Below are 16179 nucleotides of genomic sequence, written 5' to 3' on the forward strand. Positions count from 1 at the left end.
ATCAAGCCTCTCCATAACCCTTGATGGCGCTGCCCAAGTCTCCGATCCGTACATCATGATGGGGCGAATTGCGGATAGGTAGACTCGCAGCTTGACTTCGTTGGTGATGTTGGGTCGACCACAGGCATTTCGTTAAGGAGTTAAATGCAGAAGTGGCCTTAGCGCATCTTTGCTGAACATCTCTCTCGTAGCTGCCATTGTTCTTCAGCGTACAGCCTAGGTAACAGAACTCATCGACGAGTTCTATCGGTTGTCCGTCCACCCTGATTCCCGTTCGTGGTCTCGAAGAGATCCACATCTGCTTGCATTTATCAGGGCGTGGGCGTAGTCCATAGGGTGCAGCCAGCTTCGATACAAGGTTGACAACATGCTGAAGTTTCGTACTGCTTTCCGCGAATATAACAACATCGTCGGCGTACTCGAGGTCAGTCAATGGGCACTCTGATGGTGCTAAGACAATGTTGGCAGGACACTGATCTACTGTTCTTCGCATAATGTCGTCGATTGCGAAATTGAACAGGAAAGGTCCTGCCACTGCCCCTTGTCTTACTCCAGTTACCACTTCAAACGGTATTGTACATCCGGCTGGTGTTCGAACTGCAGCAGTTGCTCGTTGATTCATGTCATCAAGCAAGCGAACGAATTTTCTTAGTACTCCGTCGGCGCGGAGCGCGTTGAGAAGACAACCTCGGTGGGGAGAGTTGAACGCGGCTTAAAAGTCAAGAAACGCTAGTTGCATTGGCTTCGAATACCGCTGCCAGATTTCGATCTCTCTCCTGACGATAAACACCTGGTCAATCGTAGATCGGCCAGGACGAAAGCCTGCTTGCTCGTCGCGCGTTGTTTCTTCGCGATGTTTAATGAGTAGGATAATGCGCTCCAATACCTTGTACATAACACGCAGCAAAGAGATTCCTCGATAATTCCTGGGGTCCGTGACGGATAACTTCTTGTGGAGGAGAATTATGATAGCGTTTCTCCACGAATCAGGTATCCTTTCGTCTATCCATATTGAACGGATGATCTTTGTCATCTCACGGATCCCAGACGGAGGAAGATATTTTGGCATTTCTGCGCTAATCCCGTCGTCTCCACCAGATTTTCCATTCTTTATTTTTTGAATACAGACTAGAACCTCCGACTTAGTCGGTGGCTCCTCGTTAACCGCATATGTCGGCCTATGAACGTGCTCGAGTTCAGGAGCTGACGGTGCTAGCCGGTTCAGCAAGGTCTTGAAGTGTTCCTTCCAAATTGGAAGGGTTGCTTCACCGACAGCTACCCCATTAGCAGTGTTGAGAACAGGGGAACATCTTTTCGTTTTGCAGCTATACTGTTTTAGTAGAGCATAGGTTTTCCGTGGGTTCCTGTCCTCCCACGCCTTCTCAAACTCCATCGCTCTTGAGGTCCACTCGTTATCGCGGTCTTGTTGCAGTTGACGACGCAGCTTCTTCTAAGACGCTTTTCCTTGTTGAAGTCACCAGTACTGCGCGCGACACATACAGAATTGTATGTGGATTTTGTTTCCGCAGATGCAAAGGCAAATTTCTTCCGCAGCAATAGAACAGGGAGCGCGAAAGTTCGACTTTCCTTGAATCTTGGCATAGAGATTGCAACTTGTTGATAGTCGAATTTAAGCAACAGCCAAGATTGTTAACAAATTTATTACGGCTAACGTTTCGGCGTTGTCGCCTTCGTCAGAGCCTTAGTAGCCGCGTTGCCGTGATGTTAGCGGATATCCGGAAGATAAGGACTCTTAAGCTTCAGCTCGACTATGTTCTGACGAGGAACATTCCTCAGTCAGATATCCGAAAATCTAGAGGTGCTTGGGACGTCGCGTTCGACTCTGATCACCGTCCAGTTCTTCTCAGCTTCAAGATACGGTTCCACAAGAGAAACCGAGGAGTTCCTCTTCAACCGAAAATCGACATGGCAGGTTTGAAAGACGATGAATGCGGAACAAAATTTCGCCAACGTGTGTCTATTCATGTTCGAGTACGGACCAGGAAGAAGCTTAGCGATGCGGATTCCTTCAAAAAGTGCATCCAGGACGCTGCAAGGGAAACGCTCCCGGTTCTATTGCCGCGGAAGAAGTTTGCTCTTGCATCTGCGGAAACAAAATCCACTACAATTCTGTATGTGTCGCGCGCAGTACTGGTGACTTCAACCAGGAAAAGCGTCTTAGAAGGAAGCTGCATCGTCAACTGCAACAAGACCGCGATAACAAGTGGACGTCAAGAGCGATGGAGTTTGAAAAGGCGTGGGAGGATAAGAACCCGCGGAAAGCTTATGCTTTGCTAAAACAGTATAGCGGCAAAATGAAAAGATGTTCCCCTGTTCTCAACACTGCTAATGGGGTAGCTGTCGGTGAAGCAACCCTTCCAATTTGGAAGGAACACTTCAAGACCTTGCTGAACCGGCTAGCACCGTCAGCTCCTGAACTCGAGCACGTTCATAGGCCGACATATGCGGTTAACGAGGAGCCACCGACTAAGTCGGAGGTTCTAGTCTGTATTCAAAAAATAAAGAATGGAAAATCTGGTGGAGACGACGGGATTAGCGCAGAAATGCCAAAATATCTTCCTCCGTCTGGGATCCGTGAGATGACAAAGATCATCCGTTCAATATGGATAGACGAAAGGATACCTGATTCGTGGAGAAACGCTATCATAATTCTCCTCCACAAGAAGTTATCCGTCACGGACCCCAGGAATTATCGAGGAATCTCTTTGCTGCGTGTTATGTACAAGGTATTGGAGCGCATTATCCTACTCATTAAACATCGCGAAGAAACAACGCGCGACGAGCAAGCAGGCTTTCGTCCTGGCCGATCTACGATTGACCAGGTGTTTATCGTCAGGAGAGAGATCGAAATCTGGCAGCGGTATTCGAAGCCAATGCAACTAGCGTTTCTTGACTTTTAAGCCGCGTTCAACTTTCCGCACCGAGGTTGTCTTCAAACGGCGCTCCGCGCCGACGGAGTACTAAGAAAATTCGTTCGCTTGCTTGATGACATGAATCAACGAGCAACTGCTGCAGTTCGAACACCAGCCGGATGTACAATACCGTTTGAAGTGGTAACTGGAGTAAGACAAGGGGCAGTGGCAGGACCTTTCCCGTTCAATTTCTTCGACTACATATGCCGAATAAAGTAGAACAGGCCCGCAAAATGCGGCGCATCCATCAGAGGCCTTGGCTGCGCTCCAATACGAACTTGATGTGGAAATATGCACCCGGAAAGCCCTACGAAACTTCGCATCTTTCGGGCCGTTTTTTTTTCGGCAATTAGGAAGAAATGGACGGAATCACCTTCCTCCCCATAATCTACGACTTCTTATAGGCATAACCCACATGAAACCCGCACCACCCCAGATTGATGGGGTGATGCCTTTAATGGAACTTTCTTCTAAGCTGTCAATTACGGTACAGTCTCCGCCGATGCCACCGCCTCACTGTCAAAATCCACCCGTGGGACGTATTATCAGGAGGTCAGTGGATCGACACTGCAACTTCTGAGTGTTCTATGAATGAAGTTAGTTATAGGTGCTCGTGAACAGTACTCATACCTTTATACCTATCATTCGTTGTGGTTGAAGAGTCTTGGTCGTTCGTTTCCATCATTTCACGATGAAGTAGTAGGGAAAGAATAGTGCCGTGTGGACGACTACAGCTGCGTTTGGTCTTTTAGCTTTTCCATTCTATAAAAGTGATTTCTTCCGCTAAAATAAATCGAATACTTGACCGTACCTTTCCAGATGTAGAGCAGTAAAAAAGTGTGTAAATGGTCGCAAACATGACGATTTTGCACAGATCGTCCGCGGCTGGAAGCGAGATGTTTTTCATCGGCAGTTCATTCGTAAGTTTTGTGGCGGAGGGGGATTCTGCTTGATGCCAACAGTAGTTGGGTCCTTTCAAGAATGTTTAAACTTGGCATGGTAGAGTTTATTTCTCATCATATCATATGCTTATTTTAAAGGCTGTTTATTGCCATTTTGTATTTGAAACCTAGGTATAGTCGGATCAAGACGACCCGAGACCTGGTACAGTAAGCAGCTGCGTTCGAAGTGGAGGGGTGCAGTGAAGGTGAGCATCGCTAGCTTCAGCGATGAGTGATGCTGCTGCTATGCTGCGAAGATCGTCCCTCGATCCCAATCACTACGCTCCACCGTGTCGCTTACGCATCTGCATCGTGTTTCATGTCGTTTTGACCCGAGTATATCTCCGACCAGTGTCGCTCAAAAGCGACTTTCACTAATTTTTATGGCCCTAGTCGTATTCAATCAATGAAAAAATAAAAACACCTAGGTAATAAATTAATATAAATAATTAAAAATGAAGAAAATTGTAGGAAGAATTATAAATGTGATGAATCAATAAGCAATATTCGGTTGATTCGCTCGATCGCTCGATTATTTTTTTAGGTCTAAAGGTTTAGTTTCAAAAGGTCAATTTCATTTTTAAATCTCAGGGCTGTTCCGTGCTGAACTCACCTCCCTAATGTATAGTTTGTTTAAACCGACATAACGCACCGTGCATTTGCGTACGCGCTCGAAACGGCGCGATGGAGGCAGCAGTTGGACCATTGGTTGGTATTGGATTGGTAGTGCCAGCAATGGCCCCATTACGCTCCTAACCGCCATGCTCCACAGCACCGCCTCGAAAGAAGCCGCGTACACCGCGCACCGTGCTTCATGTCGTTTTGACCCTACTATAACAATGGAACTTTCTTGTTTTGGGAGCCATCGATGCACGACGATTCTTCGCGTGGTCGAGCTGGAGACAATCGTTCAACGTCGTTGATCAAAACGTAATGCCACCTAAGGGAACGCCACACTGAAAAATCCTGACGCAAGCACTGTATGAGAACACGTTCTTAGAGGATCAAGCTTATTAGGCAACCGTCGTACAGTAGGAGATATGAACACAATCTGGAAAGGGACACAGATCATGATCAGCTAGCTTGAGCTGCTAACACATAACCTTACTTATTCATGTCTACAAAGGATAAGCTAGAAGAATACATGTACCGATTTATGGACTCCTAATGAAATTATGGAGCCGTCACGTTCCGATAGGAGGAATTTTAGAAATCTGAAGAAAATTCCAATAATGGCTTGAAAAGACTATACTCTTACTTTTTTCCACAAAAATAAGTTTTTTAGCCCCTTCTGGGTCCAACGGAAAGAAAAAATCTTCACCTGTTAATTACATAGTCACAAGCGATAAAAGCAATGAACGCGGAATGCGGATGCGGAAACGATGAGAAATCACATCTAGCTTTAAAAAATTTCCGCATGCAGTTGTCTTTAATACTCTCGTGTCGTATAATCTAGGAAACTGTCGCTATCGAAGAGAGCGAGTTCCTCTAAGAAAATGACTCAGCAGTGAAAGCTGAAAATTTCTAGGAGCGTCTCAACCTCCGATGTTTTCGCCGAGCACATTGGATTTCCTCGCAGAAGTAGAGCGACAGGTGAATGGAGTGCCTGGAAATCAACGACGTGATTTTGAATTGGCCGCAAAAACAGAACTTCCGGATGTGCTCGAAGCGCTGAATATGAAAACACTTCTAAGCAACCGTTAAATGACAAGTGCATAAACAACACGCTATTTTTGTTTCATTCATTCATTCACCAGCAGCAAACAAAGACAAACAATAGTATGTCAAAAGAAAATTCCCATCAAGACTTAATTCTTTAGCGAACGACGACTGGTTTGCCCACATTCTACCTGCGTGCATTTTCTCGATTACCAGGAAGGACTGAGCATGTTCTTTCGTAACTGCATTCCTTTCTACTCGTGGACTCCACGTCAATTTTGTGACTCCGCCTCTGAAGTCTATGTTTTTTTTTCAAATTGTCATCAAATTCGCACAGAATTTGTTTTCATTACATGCAAAATTACAGTCTTGAATTCCACCCCAATCTCATGTGTAACACAGCTGTTTAATTAGTAAACAAGTAAACAGTTGACTACTCAATCGTGTTCTAATAAGTCGACCAACGTTTCCATGTACGTTGTCTAGAATGTTTTGAACTTGCTCCAGAAATTTTCGTCCTCCTCACTCGTAAACACAAAAGTTGCAGTCAAGAACTGGTAATCATTTCAATAGTTCTTTTTTTCCGTTAATAAAATTTTAGAACGATTAGACTTTTGAATTCAATCCGGTTATTTAATAATTGATGTACTTTAAAAAAGAGCTGAAAATGAGTTCATTCAACAATGTATGATTATATAAATATTTGATTGCATTCTATCACTCGTAACTTTTTCCATGCTCATCATTTTTCATTGCGCATTGTGAGCGCAAATCCGTCGACTTTCACCTGTTTAACGTTTAAATTCCTTAGTGAAACCTTTCAAGGATTTTTCCTATTCGACTGTTTTGAAAGGAACTGATTGCCGTATGTAATATTTTTGCCGTTATATGTATAGCAAAAGAACGTTTGGGCAAAACGTTGCATTTTTTCTTCAACTAATTATACTGCGTCTTTCCACAAATAATGCGGTTTTGTTGCACCTTTTCCTTTCTGGGGATTAAGATGAAGAAACTGATTCAGAATAATAGGATGAATTAAGTTTTTCTCTTTTTGAAAGTACAATTTCCCAACTTATCGCTTGTAATACTTTCTCATTTTTCTGTCATTTTATTAACGCATCGCATCAGAATTCTTTTGACCGTAACGACAAGGTCCCCTCTCAAACCATTTTGAACTCATCTGAAAGAGTTGAAATCTGAAAAAAAAAACGCGGAATAAGCAGTACTTGGTTGGAAGTTCCTGAAACTCCCCTTGTCACTGATATTATCACTTATTGTCCGTTGCTCTTGTATCGCATAAATTCTTATGTACCACACCTCATTTATGAGCTGAGGCCGGTGTGGCGCAGTCGGTCGGAGGTCCATTACGGCCACACGGTCGATGGTTCGAAACCGCCCCAGTGCAAACCAAGCATTTCATCCCTCCGGGGTCGATAAATTGGTACCAGACTTGTCTGGGAGGATAAAAACACTGACTTGATCACAGGCAGGCCCCCGCAAGTCATCGCATAGGCCAACACGGGTTCCAGAACCTCAACGATTACGAATTCCAGTGAAACGCGTTGGTGCATCCCAAGTGGATTGACTTACGCCAGCTACTTTATCCTTTACTTTTGACTTCTTTCCGGTGACCTTAGTTTGCACACTTTGCATAAGCAGTGGTTATTGTCTCAGATCTACAGACTGCTCTTGTCACAGCGGTATCATGGATGTGAGCATTGCTAATCATGAAAGCACAAAACTGATTGGTAAAACGAGTTTCCATCAGATGTCGAACAATCACCACAGGATGTGGCTTCCGAAAAAAAGAAAGGAACCATTAGAAAACCAAAACAACCTGGGACGGGTAATGACTCCAATATTGAAAAAGGAAAAGAAGGAGAAGAAGAAGAGTCGGAAGAGCAACAAGAAAGTGAGCATAGTCTGAGATCAGATGTCACTGAAATCCAACTTGGAACCAATATCGGAACCTTTTCCTAGGAGAATTGAAGAGCGTAATGAACTGGGAAGTGGAAAACATCATTAAGGAAAATGTGGAACTATTCAAAATGGAAAATGTTTTTTTTTTTCTGTCGCTACATCCGTAAGGTAACAGACAGTAAGGTTTCCACGATTTCAGTAACCGTTTTCATTATCTTCAAGAATTCCTCCCGGTGAAAACGTAGCCTAAAATCTAAAACCATTTTTAATGTAAATTAATTCTGCAATGGAAGACCTGGGGTAGTGTTCATTCCATTGAGTACATGAAAGAATTTCTACTGAGGATCTTACATCTTTAACTAATCTCCCTTGTGTGCTCCCTAGTGTTTATCTATAATACTTATAGGCATCACCCCACGAATCTGAAGTGGTACGGATCTCAGGTGGAGTATTCGTTTACGGGAAGGGAGACTATGGAGAGGAGGGTGATTCCGTCCATTTCTTCCTAATTGCCGTAAAAAACGGCCCGGAAGATGCGACGCGCTCCAGGCGAACTCCTTGTAGAAAATAATAAATAAAATAAGTAGTTTCCCGGACCGTTTTCTACTTCAATTGGGAAGAAATGAACGGAGTCACCCTTCTCTCCATAATCTACCATCTCGTATACGGATACTCCACCTGAAATCCGTACCACCTCAGATTCGTAGAGTGATTCCTTTAATGACTTCGGCATGCAATTTGCAATTATCCTTGTTCAAGGCGAGCTGGACAAAGTGTCACGCGTCAGTAAATTCGTTTGCGGTGCGTCAACGAGTTGACTTCAGTTCAGAATCGTTTGAGATTTACGAGCATGTGTCCTGCCTATACAATGCCTTGCGAGGGCTAGAGCCAAGAAAATGTTTTTATCCTCCCAGACAAGTCTGGTACCAATCGACCTCGATGGGATGAATGTCTTGGTTGGCACTGGTGCGGTTTCGAACTATCGATCGATCGTACTGTTGCAGTGGTACCTCTTACCGACAGCGCTACTCACGCTCTTAGAGCTAGCAAGGTTGTCTGGAGTTCTGGCTATCAGTTCAAAATCCTTGAAATACTACTGCTTCGTATGAAAAGAAAGGAAGATTGAGACAGCTATAGCTAGCTAGCTTAAAGCCCTTTTCTCTTTTTTGTCCCTGTTGTATTGTGGTCGTAAACAAATCTTAAAAACCATGTGCATTCACTACGCGGTTATGTCATCCTTCACCAACTCCACTCATTCAGAAGTTAATCGCCGTGTGCAAGAGCGTTTCGAAGAATCAGACGGAAGCCATTATGAATTCAATGGGATGATGATTGTTCGTGACCTAACGTACGCTCAGTGCTCGAGCTGAAAGCGTTTCTGTCACGGCAGAGTGATCGTGGATAATAGCACTTGTTGGCAGTTGTTTTATCGTTTCCGGTGGTCGTTGTCGCTCCACCATGGTCAAGTGGAGAGCAGAGGCGCACGAACTTTATGGGAGTTGGCTGCAGAACGAACGTGCATTAGAATAATACGAATAAATTATACTTCACATCGGTGGTTTTATTTTCTGAGAATCCACGTTTACTTTATGTATCCGGGAATTCAATCAACTTCAAGCATCTCCAGGATGTACTCAAAATTCCATAAAAAAGTATCAGAATTGTGATTCTGATTTGCACTCTAAAAGATAATAGTTGCTCAATTTTTTGAGTCATCAAAATATTCGATGACTCCATGAAATCATCATAGAAGAAGTACCATATTTTGATTCTATCCACTTTAATAAAGGACAATCTGCAAGTTTTTGCAGAAATTTCACATCAAGAATGGGGAATCTGAGATATTTATCATGGCATCTACTTCATATCCTGAGACCAATACGTTAGTATTAAGAAACAAATTTTTTATTTTTTTTTTCAATTTTCATATAGCGGTTAGATAAATGCTCCTGAGACAATCGAGCTTTTCTCCTCAAACTTAACATTGGTCCGATTTTTCTCTTTCGCTACAATGCACACCTTGCTAACCATCAATCATTGGAAGATACTCGTTCGTTTACGTCTTTGATTTTTTTTGTTAAGAAAAAAATAGCCTCTAGTCGGTGAGAGTTTTCTTTTCCACCATCTTTTCTAACAGTATTCTTTCTCCACCGCATATTCTTACGTCGAAATAGGATTAGCAATCTCCTGGCTAGGTACAGTAAATAGTTTTCCATTTATTTCAAAGTAGTTCATTTCAAAATGTAACATTATCCTTCGCAAATAGCCGGAACTTCTTCCTAAGCAAATGAACCACTTCTGGATCGCTAGGAGTGGTCAGATCTCAGAAAACACGTTTGAAATAGGACTAGGAACGGATTATGAGTATGTTCTCGGAGTGAGACGAGTCCCCTCGAATACTGCTCATGAAAGGAGCGATAAAATCGTTAACTACGTTGTTTAGCTGAATGGGCTGGGCGAAGCTTCGTACGTCGCTGTTTTGTTATGCATAACAAATATCCAGGCATAAGGACGATTTGCAAAAAAAAAAGAAGTTGGTAAAATTGTTGAAGAGTTTTTGTATGATTCACTAGCGTTTTACCGTAGATAATTGGGAAAGTTCCACTAATTTTTAGCCCTTAGTAATTGAGGATTGTGTATTTGGGTCACAAACGACTTTTCACGTAATTTATGAGTTGTAGGGTGTAGCGCAGTGCTACGAGCTCAACACCACACGGTGTGTATGTAGTGGATGGTTCCGTCCGTGCTCCAAATCCTAGCAAACATTCATCTCTCCGGAGTTCGATAAATTGAAACCGAAAGACGTTTCTAGGAGGGTAAGAGGGTAAGAAAACTGACTTGTCACAGCACTTGGGTCCCACAAGTATGTACTGTCCCACAAGGCCTATTATCATTCACAAATCTACGATTCTGAATTGAAGTGGAACTCATCCGCGGCGATTTTTTTAGAAGTAAATTTGATACTCTCGCTTAGAGGAAACCATAAATCATTCATTATTTGTAGTTAAATCCCAAAAATTTCGCGTAATGAATGAAATTTAGCCCTGAATGCGCCTGTTTGGTATAATTTAAAGTTAAAAAACTAAGAATGGATGGTATTCAAAGCTTTCAGTCGGCGAAAGTTGTCGCTTCAGAAAACCGACAACTTTCGCCGACTTGCAGCCAATCCCTATAAAAATCGAGAAAAAGACATTTTATTCTTTAGTTTAAGACTCGTCACCTTAAAGTCGATTTATACGGAAAACATGAAATTGCCCATAATTTGACTTGAATGCCACACAAATTCGGATATTCGGAATTTTCAGGAATGTTCCACTTACTTTTATACTCCAATTACATGTAAATTTTGATGGTAAGAATAGAAGTGAAAATTTTCGGAGCAAACATTGTTAGGAAAAATAGCCAGAAAAAAAATCTCGCCTATTCTATTTTATTTCTTGGCGGATATACGATTTATAAGTTCATATGTAAAATAAATACAAATCGAAGTCAGAGTGCATTCTTCTTACTTTCTTCTTCTTAGAGTTTCTACCGCTAACTTCTAGCCACTGTTTCTTGGAAGAGCGAGGAAAATAGTGATTGATCTGAAATTTGGTGCCAGAAATAAACAACCTACCTGCGAACAAAACGAGTGTTTATTTACAGCTGAGAATTATTGTAATTTTTTTCTCTGTTTAGAGAAAGACGAGATTCAAAAAAGTTGTGACATTCGAAGAGCTCGCCTGTTCCCTCGCAGAGTGGAACTCGAATTCGTCATCGGGGGAAAAAATCCAAATCTTGCTTTTCGAACAGATAGAATACTTGTAAACTTCTTGTGTTCCTGAGGGAAATCTCATTTCAGAAAGACAAACTACTTTGTTCTTCCTCTGCGAGATGGAAAACTTTTCCAGGCTTTTTCCCATGAATGACGACAACTCTTGTGTTATTAGTTTCAAAAATTTCCCATTAACAGTCATCACGTCAGAATTTGGAAACTTCTCCCGGGTAGTTAGCGTTCACTTCAGAAATTTGTTAGTGTTCCACGATTAAAAAACCAGAAAGAAACGTTTTATTTTTCCGATAACACACCCTTTTTCTCTTAAACTGTTGCTTTATCCTGAACCATTTATGAAAAAATGTTGTTCTGGAGAGGAAACGGCTGATTAAACAATCTAAAAGTAGAACTCTAAACGATTTGGCAAATATTTTCTATCCATCTCGTTTCAACGCAATTCCATTGCGATGGCTAGAAGGCAGAAGTGAACGTCTTTTCGAAGCATTGATTTATTTAAGAGGTGTTTTTGTGACAAAGCAGAAAGATAGCTATCGATTCATTCTTGTGTAGTTCTCAAAATCTTTGATTAGCAAACGAATGTGATTCTAAGGGCAAAGGGCATCCTTTCTCATGAAAGAAAAATCGTACGTCCTTGGGCGTTGGTCTCGAATGGTACGGTACCCAGTGAATGTACATGTCACCTAGCCATTGATCATTATTGCTCATGCCACCCAAAAAAACAACAACTGCTAAAATTTCTTCCTGAAAATTTTTTGAAAATTATATTTTCGAAGCAGAAATTTTATGCACAAGCGGAGTAGCTTTGAATTGTTATGGATAACAATTTGATTGTAGAATTAGTAACTATGATAAGACGCTGGGAAATCGTTAGCCTTCGATTATTTTTCTGTCTTCAGTTCAGCATCCAGTGGTCAGAAAAGCGTCTCTTGTGACCAGATGTTGGGTTATTACTAGAATTACCTTATTCCACAGAGATTACATTTAAGAGTATTTGATGCTGATCTTGTTTAGAGAACTTTCAATATGAAGGACTTTTTAGAATAAAATAATAACTAGAAGAGATATGAACCGACTGATTTCCTTCATTCTGCTCGTCTGCACCATCTGAGAGCACCATAAATCGCAAAAATCTAGTTGTATACGCTCTTTTATTTACGTATATATATTTATATATATTTATAATGTATAAAGTAAAGTTAAAGTTTTTGGCGTTAATCAATCCACTTGGGATGCGCCCCCACGTTCACTTCAATTCAGAATCGTTTGAGGTTTACGAACGTGTATCTGGCCTATACAATGACTTGCGGTGGCTAGCCGATGTGTCAAGTCAGTGCTTTTATCCTCCCAGACAAGTCTGGTACAATTTATCGACCCCGGAGAGATGAAAGGCTTGGTGAGCACTAGGGCGGATTCGAACCTCCGATCGATCGTGCAGGAAGCGGAACCTCTAACCGCTACACTACACCCGCCCTATAATGTATAAGTATACGCAAAAAACTAGTGAGACTCCTTCCTAATGGATTGTTTCTGTCGCGCCCTAGCACCTAACTTTAGCAATAACTGAATTAAATTAAAATTAAATCAGTAATAATATCAATTTATAATAGTAATTAATGGGAGTCCTTCTGAATTTAGAATGAACGGTTTCCTTCATGGTGTGTGATTGAATTAAAGTAGATAAGCTGAACAGGAACGGTTAAGTAAGCCATGAACGAGAAAAAGAAACAAATTTTCCAATAAAAAGACTAAAAAAAATAATAACACTATTCGAGTGTGTTCTGATCATGATGAGCTCTTCTTGTCCAGCAAATCGGTTGCTCTTAGGAAATTGGGGTCGCTGAGGAGGAGAAAACTCCTGGCTTTTTGCCAACTTTCCGCTGGGAGTCCAACAAAAATTCTCCTCCAGCAGAAACCATTCGACCCATCCGAAATCGGTTAGCTATTCCGGTTGTGAGGTTTTGCCTTTAGTGTCAGCACATTCACGGTTGTTTGCACAGATCTGTTTCGAGGTCGGGTGTCAGCAATACATGATATTCTATTGTCCCAGGTGTAATGAACCACGTTAAATGATATGCGGACAAATATGAGTAGTTGGTAATGATATGTAGGCAAGGACATCGGATGATTCGAGTATTGTGTGTGTATGTGTGGATCCGTTCGGTTATTAATTGGTTTGTTTTGGTATGTTAGCAGCTGTTGCAGGATCTATCAACGGTCACAGCTACAGCAGAAATCGTTGAGAATCCTGAAGAAGTAAATATTCAAGACAATTAGATTTTCGAATTTAAGTAATAGTAGTTCTGAAGAAACCGTTTGATTCTTTTGCTAATATTCAAAACCAAGAAACTAATCCGATTTTTTTTTGCGAGGTTTTTCTTCAAAGTGTGGTTTTCTTAATTTGCATTGGAGAACTGGCTCTGTTCCGAGTTATTGCAGCGTCGAACCCTGGCTCATCGTGAAATGATCCGGACGTCGCATACGTAGCGTCCGCTTCGTTTCGTACTTTATGTTTGCTTTTTGCCGGACATATAGACGACTGCTTTTGTTGGCGATTTGGCGTCATCTTACGGCGACTGTATCAATTTTAGCTGAGTACGTAGCCTTTATGTGAGATGGATTGTTCGAAGCGTTCACGTACTTTACGTGAACACTTCCAACAATCCAAGTCAATGGTTTTTAAGGAAAAACTGCTTTCATAAGACAAACCGAAGGAAATACGGAAACTTCTATTATTGGAAAGTGCAAAAATCTAAAATTCGATCTTGAATAAATAATTACGTAAATAGAATCGAAATGCTTGATCGTTACTGTGATTGTACTATAGACAGTTCTTGATGTTCACCTTGATTAAAGGCATCACTTCACGAATTTAAGGTATTACGGATTTCCGGTGGAGTATTCGTCTACGGGATCGTAGATTATTGAGAGAAGGGCGATTCCGTTCATTTCTTCCTAATTGCCGTAAAAAACGGCCCGGACGATACGGCTTCGAGCGCTTCGGCGCAATATTTTCTGCTGCAACGAGTTCGATTGGAGCGCACCAGCCTTGTGCACGCGCCGCATCTTCCGGGCGGTTTCTTTACGGCGATTAAGAAGATATGGACGGAATCACCCTTCTCTCCATAATCTACGATCCCGTATACGAATACTTCACCTGAAATCCGTACCACTTCAGATTCGTGGGGTGATGCCTTTAATGCTCCGTTTGTTTTCCAACTGTATAAAGAAATGCTCGAAAAAACTCAAAGATGTGAAAAAATATATTTTCAGATGTTCGAACGATTTTTAGAAAGGATCCTGTTAGATAGAAACTATTCCACAGTTCATACTCTATTTCGTAGATCAAATTTTCACCCATTTTTCATTTCTTTCATTTTTGTCGAGATTTACTGGTATATTTTTGTCTTCATAGCACTTTTTTCGTAGAAAACTGGAATGTCTGTGAATAAAACAAATATAATATTATAAACTGTGACCCAGTATTTAATGCCTTTATTATTTCACCATAGCCCTTACTATGATTCCAGAACTAGTATTCCACGATTATAACGGTGAAGCCAGGGCTGCTATTACTTCCGGAATGGTCTAATGAGAACTAATATACATTACCATATGAGGACACAGTTACAAAAACAGCACTGGTCTTTAAAAAAGTAGAAAATCTGGCTGGAATGAGCAAAGGTGAGCAGCACTTCCCCGTTTCAATGTTCATGCAGAGCGACGCATGTTTCCACACATAAAACACAGGAACAAAGAAAAGTCGGCTGCGAAGACAAGAACCTATTTGAAAGAGTCCGTGTAAACAAAGGATTGAAAAACGAAAGAATTTCTTCAGCTCAGGCACTTCACTGTGAGGTGTTCATGCATTGATGAGAAAAAAGAAGACGACTTCACAGATTTCATAATATACATATTAAACCTCATACATAAATATACGTATTTCATAAAATGCAGAATAATATCCCGAATATGCAGAGCATAAGCAAATCTTTGAAATCAAACAGGGCATAGTCCGTTAGCGCGAAGCTTTGAGGCCTCAAACGTGAGAACCGCATAGCATCTAAAGCGTTATCGGATCGGTCAGGTGTAGAGAAAACTCGAAATTCCACTTTTACTCGTTCTGTGGTTTGATTTATTTACATAGCCTCTCAATCGGACTGCGCCTTTAGTTATTGTGGAGCCATTTCTCCTCGTTTGCTTCCTCCTCTCTTGTGCCTGCAAGTTTTGATCGATTCTAACCACTAAATTCGATTTGAAAGTTCTCTTTAAATTTCAACTACACGTGTCGATAGGGCTTCTGCTTAGCGTTATTCGCCTCGAATCTTTTCACTCTTTTCTAAACTCTTCCAGCTCACATTTTAACTTTGCACAATTTCTGTTGGAGAATTTTGGATAAATTCATCGCAGTCAATGGGATTAAAACACCACACAACACTTGAGAAAAGCTCGGTATTGCTTTCATGTTCCTGTCTTTGTTTTCATGTTTTTTCTCCAGAAGACGTAGGGTGTTCGCGTATATTTGTTCAGTAACTGGCTTTGATTGTTCTCCAGGGATCCCTAAAGCGACGCGAACATAACACATCGGCGACGTCTAATCTTGACCGAGTTATCGCGAAGCACATGTTCTCCGACCTTTTCAGCTGCGGAGTTCATGACACGCTAAGAACGCCTGCTTTGCCGGGGCGACCGGCTGCCTAATTGAGCTTAGCCCTTCCGTCGTCGTTGTCGTACTACACACACACACACACAGTCATCTGCGATTCATCCAATTATCGTTTGAATTCCAGGCTCTCGACGCCCTCTAAGGGGGGACGGACGTAGGACGGGGGCGGAGCCACGTCGTCGTCGTCCCTCACCCGCGCAACCTTTGCGACGAACACGGGCACCGCTTCCCTTCGAAACACACGGAGTTCAAATTTCGAAGCTAATTCGACTCGGATTGGACGGTAGA

The 16179-nt window shown here is 41.9% G+C and overlaps 3 protein-coding genes across 4 annotated transcripts; 1 reads left to right on the top strand and 2 right to left on the bottom strand.

The window, feature by feature from the left end:
• Position 1: 1 nt before the first annotated feature.
• Positions 2–622, bottom strand: RB195_011278 (uncharacterized protein; the record flags this gene model as incomplete). The annotated part of the gene is made up of 1 exon (XM_064192624.1): positions 2–622. One exon carries the CDS (start codon positions 620–622, stop codon positions 2–4), a length of 621 nt encoding a protein of 206 aa, XP_064050207.1.
• A 90-nt stretch (positions 623–712) lies between these two features.
• Positions 713–1393, bottom strand: RB195_011279 (uncharacterized protein; the record flags this gene model as incomplete). Its single annotated transcript, XM_064192625.1, has 1 exon — positions 713–1393. One exon carries the CDS (start codon positions 1391–1393, stop codon positions 713–715), a length of 681 nt encoding a protein of 226 aa, XP_064050208.1.
• A 329-nt stretch (positions 1394–1722) lies between these two features.
• On the top strand, positions 1723–2921 carry RB195_011280 (uncharacterized protein; the record flags this gene model as incomplete). 2 transcript variants are annotated; one of them, XM_064192627.1, is made up of 2 exons in its annotated part: positions 1723–2132; positions 2183–2921. In XM_064192627.1, 2 exons carry the CDS (start codon positions 1723–1725, stop codon positions 2919–2921), a joined length of 1149 nt encoding a protein of 382 aa, XP_064050209.1. The 2 variants fall into 2 exon arrangements, with proteins under 2 accessions (XP_064050209.1, XP_064050210.1); XM_064192626.1 differs by having other exon boundaries at positions 1723–1933; positions 2047–2921.
• Positions 2922–16179: the final 13258 nt, after the last annotated feature.

Source organism: Necator americanus, chromosome III (genome assembly GCF_031761385.1).
Source record: "Necator americanus strain Aroian chromosome III, whole genome shotgun sequence".
Taxonomy (NCBI): Eukaryota; Metazoa; Nematoda; class Chromadorea; order Rhabditida; family Ancylostomatidae; genus Necator; species Necator americanus.